At 64.6% G+C, this 10750-nt stretch overlaps 1 protein-coding gene across 1 annotated transcript in view; it reads right to left on the bottom strand.

Annotated features, from left to right (window-relative positions):
* Window positions 1-782: 782 nt before the first annotated feature.
* LOC110356619 (neurexin-2-like) overlaps window positions 783-10750 on the bottom strand; it is a 64424-nt gene continuing 54456 nt past the window's right edge. The window contains 3 exon segments of the mRNA XM_065044394.1: window positions 783-1432; window positions 6981-7059; window positions 8614-8933. Coding sequence (XP_064900466.1) covers window positions 1005-1432; window positions 6981-7059; window positions 8614-8933 — 827 coding nt within the window. The 3' untranslated portion in view covers window positions 783-1004.

Genomic DNA, 10750 nt, shown 5'->3' with positions numbered 1-10750 from the left:
GTCACCGGGGGGTCCCCGGGGGTCACTGATGGGGTCCCCGGGGGTCACCGGGGGGGTCCCCGGGGGTGTCACCGCGGGGTCACCGGGGGGGTCATTGATGGAGTCCCCGGGGGTCACTGATGGGGTCCCCGGGGGTCACCGGGGGTGTCACCGCGGAGGTCACCGGGGGTCACCGGGGGGGTCCCCGGGGGTGTCACTGATGGGGTCCCCGGGGGTGTCACCGCAGGGTCACCGCGGAGGTCACCGGGGGGTCACCAGAGGGTCCCCGGGGGTCACTGATGGGGTCACCGGGGGTTCCCCGGGGGTCACCGCAGGGTCACCGCGGAGGTCACCGGGAGGTCACTGATGGGGTCCCCGGGGGTCACCGATGGGGTCCCCAGTGGTGTCACCGCGGGGTCACCGGGGGTCACCGCAGGGTCACCGCGGGGTCACCGGGGGTGTCACTGATGGGGTCCCCGGGGGTGTCACCGCAGGGTCACCGCGGAGGTCACCGCGGGGTCACCGGGGGGATCCCCGGGGGTCACTGATGGGGTCACCGGGGGTTCCCCGGGGGTCACCGCAGGGTCACCGCGGGGTCACCGGGGGGTCCCCGGGGGTCCCCGCCCCCCCTCACACGTAATACTCCTTGTCCTTGTTCCGCCGGCCCCTCCCGGGCGCTTTGGCGGGGCCGGACGGCGCCACTTTCTCCTTGGGGGGGACCCCGGCGGCGGCCCCGCCGGCGGTTTGCGGGGCTGCGGCTGCTCCCGCGGGCCCGGGGGGGCCGTTTCCCGCCAAGCGGCCGCGGGGGGGCTCTCCGGGGAAGGAGCCGTCGTCCCGGTTGCGGTACTTGTACATGGCGTAGAGCAGGATGAGGATACAGAGCGCGGCGGCCGCCACGATCCCGACCACCATGCCCGTGGTGCCGCCCGCCTCCCGCACCACCTCCACGGCGCCAGGGGGCGCTGCTGTGGGCACAAGCGCGGGGCGGGGCGTCACCACCGGCGGCGTGACGCGGGGGCGCCCGCCTAACCCCCCCCCCCCCCGCGCCGCCCGCCACCCCCACCCCCCCCCCCTCCCGGGGGTGCCGTTCGCCCGCCGGTAACAACCCCGGCAACGCCACGGCTACGGTGGGGGGGGGGGGCTCGGTGAGCACGGCGCCGCGCGGCCGGGGCGCCGCCATGTCCCGCCCCCCCCCCCCCCCCCGCGCCGCCCTCCATGGTCTCGCCCGGCCCGCGTTGCCCGCCAAAATCCTCGTCGTCCGCGGGGGGAGCGTTGGGATCCGCCGCCGCCTCCCCGGACGCGAAGCCCGAAGGCTCCTCACAATCCGGCCCGCACGTTGCGACCCCCGGGTTGTTGGGGGGGGGGGGGGGCGGCGGCGACGGGGACAAGGCGGGGGGGGCCGCGGGGACACCCCCCCCGGCCGGCGGGGCCGCGGGCAGCACCAGTTCACCGCCTGTGGAGACACAACGGGACGGGGGAGGGGGGGGGAGGGGGGGGGGAGAGGGGCCTCGCGTCACCCCCCGCCGGGCCCCCCGGCCCCCCCCGACCCCCCCGCACTCTCATTAGCATTATGAGCTGTTAATTAAGCCCTTTTTTTGCCCTTTTTTTCTCGGTTGCTGGTTGAACTTACATCGCGGGGCGGGGCCGGGTGATTTTAGCGTGGAGGAGAAAAAGGAAAATTGCAGGAAGGAAACGGGAACGGAGAAGAACGGAGAAAAGGAAAAGAAACGGAACGGAACCAAAGGGAAACGAAACGGCACAAAAAGGAACGAAAACGGAGAGAAAAAGGAACAGAAAAGGGAAGAAGAAAAAGACACTCGGTGAGACGGCGCCGCGGGGAGCGGGGGAGGGGCCGCGCACCCGGCCGTGCGTCCGGCCAGCCCTCGGCCCCTGTCCGTCTGTCCCCTGTCCGTCTGTCCCCTGTCCGTCTGTCCCCATGGCCCTCGGCCCCTGTCCGTCTGTCCCCTGTCCGTCTGTCCCCTGTCCATCTGTCCCCTGTCCGTCTGTCCCCGTGGCCCTCGGCCCCTGTCCGTCTGTCCCCTGTCCGTCTGTCCCCATGGCCCTCGGCCCCTGTCCGTCTGTCCCCTGTCCGTCTGTCCCCTGTCCGTCTGTCCCCTGTCCGTCTGTCCCCTGTCCGTCTGTCTGTCCCCATGGCCCTCGGCCCCTGTCCGTCTGTCCCCTGTCCGTCTGTCCCCATGGCCCTCGGCCCCTGTCCGTCTGTCCCCTGTCCGTCTGTCCATGTGTCCCTGTGTCCGTCTGTCCCCTGTCCGTCTGTCCCCTGTCCGTCTGTCCCCATGGCCCTCGGCCCCTGTCCGTCTGTCCCCTGTCCATCTGTCCATGTGTCCCCGTGTCTGTCTGTCCCACTGTCCATCTGTCCCCCTGTCCGTCTGTCCCCATGGCCCTCGGCCCCTGTCCGTCTGTCCCCTGTCCTTCTGTCCCCTGTCCGTCTGTCCCCATGGCCCTCGGCCCCTGTCCGTCTGTCCCCTGTCCATCTGTCCATGTGTCCCCGTGTCTGTCTGTCCCACTGTCCATCTGTCCCCATGGCCGTCTGTCCCCATGGCCCTCGGCCCCTGTCCGTCTGTCCCCTGTCCGTCTGTCCCCTGTCCGTCTGTCCCCATGGCCCTCGGCCCCTGTCCGTCTGTCCCCATGTCTGTCTGTCCATGTGGCCCCTGTCCCTCCGTCTGTCCCCCTGTCCGTCTGTCCCCCTGTCCGTCTGTCCCCTGTCCGTCTGTCCCCGTGTCCGTCTGTCCCCATGTCCCTCTGTCCCCATGTCCCTCTGTCCACTGTCAGTCTGTCCCTCTGTCCCCGTGTCCCTCTGTCCCCGTGTCCCTCTGTCCCCATGGCCCTCTGCCCCTGTCCGTCTGTCCCCGTGTCCGTCTGTCCCCGTGTCCCTCTGTCCCCGTGTCCCTCTGTCCCCATGTATGTCCCCGTGTCCGTCTGTCCCCGTGTCCGTCTGTCCCCGTGTCCCTCTGTCCCCGTCAGTCTGTCCCTCTGTCTCCTATCCGTGTGTTCTGCTGTCCCCTTGTCCATCTGGCCGTCTGTCCCTCTGTCCCATGTCCACCTGTCCTGCTGTCCCCTTGTCCATGTGTCCCCCTGTCTGTCTGTCCCCCGTCTCTGTCCCCTGTCAGTCTGTCCCTCTGTTTCCTGTCCATCTGTCCTGCTGTCCCCTTGTCCCTCTGTCCCCTGTCTGTCTGTCCTTCTGTCTCCTGTCCCTCTGTCCCCGTCCGTGTGTCCCTCTGTCCCTGCATCTGCAGCTCGTCCATCTGTCCTGCTGTCCCTCTGTCCGGCCACGGGGCGTCCATCTGTCCCTCTACCAGCCACAAACCCGTCCCTGATCCTTCATCCGTCCCTCTGTCCGTCCACCCCCGTGTCCATGCAGCCCAGTGTCCATCTGTCTGTCCCCAACCCGTCCTGGATCCCATCCGTCCGTTTGTCCATCCTCCCGTCCTTCGCTCCATCCACGTGTCCGTCTGTCCATCCATCCATTCACCCACCATCACGCTTCCTGCCTGTCCGTCTGTCCATCCCTGAACCCATCACCTGTCTGTCCATCTGTCCATCATCCACCTTTCCCTCCATCCATCATCTGTCTGTCTGTCTGTCTGTTCTCCCCTTGTCCATCATCCGTCCATCATCCATCTGTCTGTCTGTCCCCCTCTCAGCCCTTGGGGGACCCAGGCGTCCGGTGGACACCTGTGGGTGCTGGGAGGACCCAGGCATCCGGTAGGGACCCAGGAGTTCGGGAGGGACCCAGGCGTCCGGGAAGGACCCAGGAGTTTGGGGAGGGACCCAGGAGTTCAGGAGGGACCCAGGTGTCCGGGGAGGGACCCAGGTGTCCGGGGAGGGACCCAGGTGTCCGGGGAGGGACCCAGGCGTCTGGGAAGGACCCAGGTGTCCAGGGAGGGACCCAGGCGTCCGGGGGACACCCGTGGGTGCTGCGCGTGGGGGGAGGGGTGTGACGGCTTCGCACGTGGGGGTGACACCCGGACGCCGGGGTCCCCTCCCTGGCTGTCTGTCCGTCTGTCTGGGGGGGGGTGGGGCGTGGGAGGGCGGGGCTTGCACGGGGCACACGCGTGTGAGCGGAGTGGGCGGGGCCGTGGGCGGGGCGTGCATGGGGCGGGGGCTGTGCACAAGCGTGTGTGTATGAGCGGCTCTTGTGCACACGGGTGTGAGTGTGAGTGTGTGTGTGTGTGACCCCGTGTCCCCCGACACACGTGGGTGTGAGGGGAATAATGGGGGGGTGGGTGTGTCAGTGGGTGTGTCAGTGGGTGTGTCCGGGTCACTGGGTGTGTCAATGGGTGTGTCCGGGTGTCACTGGGTGTGTCCCAGGTGTATCAAGGTGTCTGTCGCTGGGCGTGTCAATGGGCGTGTCACGGTGTGTGCAGGTGTGTCTAATGTCAATGGGTGTGTCAATGGGTGTGTGCAGGTGTGTCTGGGTGTGTCAGTGGGTGTGTCTGGACATGTCCAGGTGTCAATGGGTGTGTCAATGGGTGTGTCTGGGTGTCAATGGGTGTATCAATGGGTGTGTCCGGGTCACTGGGTGTATCACTGGGTGTGTCAGTGGGCGTGTCAGGGTGTGTGCAGGTGTGTCTAATGTCAATGGGTGTGTCAATGGGTGTGTCTGGGCATGTCCAGGTGTCAATGGGTGTGTCAATGGGTGTGTCTGGGTCACTGGGTGTGTCAATGGGTGTGTCAATGGGTGTGTGCAGGTGTGTCTGGGTGTGTCACTGGGTGTGTCTGGGTGTGTCCAGGTGTCAATGGGTGTGTCAATGGGTGTGTGGGTCACTGGGTGTGTCAATGGGTGTGTCAATGGGTGTGTCAACGGGTGTGTCACTGGGTGTATCTGGCTGTGTCAATGGGTGTATCAATGGGTGTGTCCGGGTCACTGCGTGTATCACTGGGTGTGTCAATAGGTGTGTCAATGGGTGTGTGCAGGTGTGTCTGGGTGTGTCACTGGGTGTGTCTGGGTGTGTCCAGGTGTCAATGGGTGTGTCACTGGGTGTGTCTGGGTCACTGGGTGTATCTGGCTGTGTCAATGGGTGTGTCAATGGGTGTGTCTGGGTCAATGGGTGTGTCAATGGGTGTGTCAATGGGTGTGTCTGGGTCAAAGGGTGTATCACTGGGTGTGTCAATGGGTGTGTGCAGGTGTGTCTGGGTGTGTCAATGGGTGTATCTGGCTGTGTCAATGGGTGTATCAATGGGTGTGTCTGGGTCACTGGGTGTATCACTGGGTGTGTCAATGGGTGTGTGTGGGTGTGTCCCAGGTGTGTCACTGGGTGGATATTGATGTGTGTCACTGGGGTGTCTGGGTGTATCAATGGGGTGTCAATGGGTGTGTCTGGGTGTCAGTGGGTGTATCAGTGGGTGTGTCTGGGTGTCACTGGGTGTATCAGTGGGATGTCAATGGGTGTGTCTGGGTGTCAGTGGGTGTACCAATGGGGTGTCAATGGGTGTGTCTGGGTGTCAGTGGGTGTGTCTGGGTGTCAGTGGGTGTATCAATGGGGTGTCAATGGGTGTGTCTGGGTGTCACTGGGTGTATCAATGGGGTGTCAGTGGGTGTGTCTGGGTGTCAGTGGGTGTATCAATGGGGTGTCAATGGGTGTGTCTGGGTGTCAGTGGGTGTATCAATGGGGTGTCACTGGGTGTGTCTGGGTGTCACTGGGTGTATCAATGGGGTGTCAATGGGTGTGTCTGGGTGTCACTGGGTGTATCAATGGGGTGTCAATGGGTGTGTCTGGGTGTCAGTGGGTGTATCAATGGGGTGTCAATGGGTGTGTCTGGGTGTCAGTGGGTGTATCAATGGGGTGTCAATGGGTGTGTCTGGGTGTCAGTGGGTGTATCAATGGGGTGTCAGTGGGTGCGTCTGGGTGTCAGTGGGTGTATCAATGGGGTGTCAATGGGTGCGTCTGGGTGTCAGTGGGCGTGTCCGGGCGTGTGTGGGTGTATCTGGGTGTATCAACGGGGTGTCTGGATGTGTCCAGGCATGTGTGGGTGTATCTGGGTGTATCAATGGGGTGTCTGGGTGTCTCCATGTGTGTCTGGGTGTCAGTGGGCGTGTCTGGGTGTGTGTGGGCGTGTCCAGGCATGTGGGGGCGTGTCAGTGGGTGTGTCCGTGTGTGTGTGTGTGTGGACGTGTCAGTGGGCGTGTCTGGTTGTGTGTGGGCATGTCAGTGGGCGTGTCCGGGTGTCAGTGGGCGTGTCTGGGTGTGTCTGGCACGTCAGTGGGCGTGTCCAGTTGTGTGTGGGCATGTCAGTGGGCGTGTCCGGGTGTCAGTGGGCGTGTCCTGTGGGGGGGGTGTCAGTGGGCGTGTCTGGGTGTTGGTGGGCCTGTCGGTGGGGGTTGTATGTGTGTGTGTCAGTGGGCGTGTCCGTGTGTCAGTGGGCATGTCAGTGGGCGTGTCCAGTTGTGTGTGGGCATGTCAGCAGGCGTGTCTGGGTGTCAGTGGGCGTGTCCGGGTGTCAGTGGGCATGTCCGGTTGTGTGTGGGCGTGTCAGTGGGCGTGTCCAGGTGTGTGTGTGGGCGTGTCAGTGGGCGTGTCCAGTTGTGTGTGGGCATGTCAGTGGGCGTGTCCGGGTGTCAGTGGGCGTGTCCGGGTGTGTGTGGGCGTGTCAGTGGGCGTGTCCGGGTGTCAGTGGGCATGTCCGGTTGTGTGTGGGCGTGTCAGTGGGCGTGTCCAGGTGTGTGTGTGTGGGCGTGTCAGTGGGCGTGTCCAGTTGTGTGTGGGCATGTCAGTGGGCGTGTCCGGGTGTCAGTGGGCGTGTCCGGGTGTGTGTGGGCGTGTCAGTGGGCGTGTCCAGGTGTGTGTGGGCGTGTCAGTGGGCGTGTCCAGTTGTGTGTGGGCATGTCAGTGGGCGTGTCCGGGTGTCAGTGGGCGTGTCCGGGTGTGTGTGGGCGTGTCAGTGGGCGTGTCCAGGTGTGTGTGTGTGTGGGCGTGTCAGTGGGCATGTCCAGGTGTGTGGGCGTGTCCGGGCGTGTCCCGCGCCCGCGGGGCCGCACCCACCTGTCCCGGGCTCGCACTCCTCCAGGTCCTCGTCGTCACTGGGACACTCGGCCGAGGCCACCAGGAGATCGTCCGTGTTCTGGGGGAGGGGCGGCACTCACCCCGGGGACCCAGGCGTCCGGGACCCCCCGGGGATCCCCAACCCCCCGGGGACCCAGGCGTCCGGGACCCCCCGGGGACCCCCAACCCCCCAGGGACCCAGGCGTCCGGGACACCCCGGGGACCCGCAACCCCCCAGGGACCCCACCACCACCCAGGGACCCAGGCGTCCGGGACACCCCCACCCCCCCGCCCCGCACACACCCTCCTGTCTCCCCCCCTTCCCCCTGTCCCCGCTGTGTCCCCCCATGTGTCCCATGTCCCCCCATGTCCCCATATCCCCCCGTCCCTGGTGTCCCCCCCATGTCCCTACATGTCCTCTTGTTCCCCCATATTCCCCCCTGTCCCCATATCCCACATGTCCCCACGTCCCCCCATGTCCCCCTATCCCCTCATGTACCCCTTGTCCCCCCAAGTGTCCCCATGTCCCCATATCCCCCCATGTCCCCTAATGTCGCCCATATTCCCATGTCCTCACATCCCCCCATATCCCCCAGTGTCCCCCATGTCCCCATGTCTCCCAATGTCCCCAATATCCCCCATGTCCCCATATCCCCCAATGTCCCCCATGTCCCCATATCCCCCCATGTCCCCATATCCCCCAATGTCCCCCATGTCCCCCAGTGTTCCCAAGTCCCCCCATGTCCCCATATCCCCCAATGTCCCCCATGTCCCCATATCCCCCAATGTCCCCCATGTCCCCATATCCCCCCATGTCCCCATATCCCCCAATGTCCCCCATGTCCCCCAGTGTTCCCAAGTCCCCCCATGTCCCCATATCCCCCAATGTCCCCCATGTCCCCATATCCCCCAATATCCCCCAATGTCCCCATGTCCCCATATCCCCCAATGTCCCCCAGTGTCCCCCATATCCCCCAGTGTCCCCCATATCCCCCAATGTCCCCCATGTCCCCATGTCCCCCAATGTCCCCATGTCCCCCAATGTTCCCAAGTCCCCCCATGTCCCCATATCCCCCAATGTCCCCATGTGCCCCATATCCCCCAATGTCCCCCCATGTCCCCATATCCCCCAATGTTCCCCATGTCCCCATATCCCCTAATGTCCCCATGTCCCCCAATGTTCCCAAGTCCCCCCATGTCCCCATATCCCCCAATGTCCCCCAATGTCCCCATATCCCCCAATGTCCCCATATCCCCCAGTGTCCCCCATATCCCCCAATGTCCCCCAATGTCCCCATGTCCCCCAATGTCCCCATGTCCCCCAATGTTCCCAAGTCCCCCCATGTCCCCATATCCCCCAATGTCCCCATGTGCCCCATATCCCCCAATGTCCCCCCATGTCCCCATATCCCCCAATGTTCCCAAGTCCCCCCATGTCCCCGTATCCCCCAATGTCCCCATATCCCCCAAGTCCCTGCATGTCCCCGTATCCCCCAATGTCCCCCATGTCCCCGTATCCCCCAATGTCCCCATATCCCCCCATATCCCCCAGTGTCCCCCATGTCCCTATGTGCCCCATATCCCCCAATGTCCCCCATGTCCCCATATCCCCCATGTCCCCCCATATCCCCACCTGCGCCACGGTGTCCCTGAGGGTGGGCGAGCGCCCCCTGCGGGTGGTGGTGGTGGCCATGGTGGTGGTGGTCTCCATGATGGTGGTGGCCATGTCGGGCGGGGCGGGCGTGGCGCCGGGCGGGGCGGGGGGCGGGGGCGGCTCCCCCACCAGGCGCAGGTCGCCCTCCAGCCGCACCCTTGGGTGCCCCTCGGCCGCCAGCGCCAGCAGCTTCAGCCCGTTGTAGTAGAGCCCCGAGAGCTGCCCCTGGAACGGGCGGCCCCGCTCGCCGCCCCCGACCCGCACCAGCGCCTGGCTGTTGAAGATGGTCAGCTGCCGGCCTGCGGGGGGCGGGGCCGGTCAGGGACACGCCCACAATGGGACACGCCCACTCAGACCCCGCCCAGACCACACCCGGACCCATTGACCCCACCCACACCAGCGCCTGGCTGTTGAAGATGGTCAGCTGCCGGCCTGCGGGGGGCGGGGCCGGTCAGGGACACGCCCACAATGGGACACGCCCACTCAGACCCCGCCCAGACCACACCCGGACCCATTGACCCCACCCGCACCAGCGCCTGGCTGTTGAAGATGGTCAGCTGCCGGCCTGCGGGGGGCGGGGGCGGCCAGGGACACGCCCACAATGGGACACGCCCACAATGGGACATGCCCACAATGGGACACGCCCACCATGACCCCGCCCAGACCACACCCGGACCCATTGACCCCACCCACACCAGCGCCTGGCTGTTGAAGATGGTCAGCTGGCGGCCTGCAGGGGGCGGGGCCGGTCAGGGACACGCCCACAATGGGACACGCCCACCCTGGCCCCGCCCAGCCTCAAGGACCCTACCCGTACCCATCAATCTCCCTCCCCCCCCATCCCCCCATGCACCAGGGGCTGGCTGGTGTAGATGGGGGTGGGGCCAAGGTGGGGTCATGGCCACTCCCACACGTAGCCACGCCCCCTCAGGCCCCACCCACCCCCGCACATGGCGGCCTGCAGGGGGCGGGGCCAAGCCAGGGACACGCCCACCCCACCCATCGGTTCAGGGGCCCCACCCCCCATGTGGCTCCTCCCTGGGCCAATCAGTCGCTAATTAGTGGGGGGTTAATTGGCCGTTAGCGGGTTTAGCGGGTGGGCGGTGATCGCTCGTTAGGGGGCGGTTAATGGGGGGTTAACGGGGTTATGGGGGTTCACAGGGGGGAAGGCGGGGCCCGGACGCCTGGGTCCCTGGACAGGGAGGTCCTTGGGGATGGGGGAGCCCGGACGCCTGGGTCCCCAAACATCTGGGTCCCGGATGCCTGGGTCCCCAAGTGGCTGGGACCTCAAACATCTGGGTCCAGGACTCCTGGGTCCCCAAACATCTGGTCCTCAAATATCTGGGTCCTGGAACCCTGGGGACCTGAACATCTGGACCCCAAACATCTGGGTCCCAAACAGCAGGGGGCATGAAACATCTGGATACCAGAACATCTGGGTCCCCAATTGTCCAGGTCCCCCAGTATGTGGGTCCCAGACATCAGGGTCCATGAACATCTGGTTCCACAAACATCTGGGATCCCCAAGCATCTGGGTCCTCAAATAACCTGGTCTCAGACATCAGGGACCCAGAACATCTGGATTCATGAGCATTCACAGCCCAAACATCTGGGTCACAAATATCTAGAGCACAAACATCTGGATCCCTGGTCATCAGGGTCCCTGAACATCCAGGTCTCAAACATCTGGGTCCCTAAACATCCAGGTCCCAAAAACATCTGGATACAAATTTGTTAGAGTCCCAAACATCTGGACCCATTAGCATCTGGATACATGAGCATCTGGATCCCAAACATCTGGATCCACGAGCACATGAATCCCAAACATCCAGGTCCCTGAGCATCCGGATCCCAAACATCTGGATCCCAAAGCATCTGGATCCCTAACATCTGGACCTACGAGCATCTGGGTCCCATACACCTGGAAACCAGCTGTCCTGGTTCCAAACATCTGGACCCATAAGCATCTGGATCCCTGAGCATCTGGATCCCAAACATCTGGATCCATGAGCATCCAGGTCCCAAACATTTGGGTCCCAAACATCCAGGTCCCTGAGCATCCGGGTCCCAAACATCTGGCCCCTTGAGCATCTGGATCCCAAAGCTCCGGGACCCA

Source organism: Columba livia, chromosome 38 (assembly GCF_036013475.1).
Source record: "Columba livia isolate bColLiv1 breed racing homer chromosome 38, bColLiv1.pat.W.v2, whole genome shotgun sequence".
Taxonomy (NCBI): Eukaryota; Metazoa; Chordata; class Aves; order Columbiformes; family Columbidae; genus Columba; species Columba livia.
The sequence above is the reverse complement of the archived record's forward strand: the minus strand, read 5'-3'. Positions and strand labels throughout refer to the sequence as shown.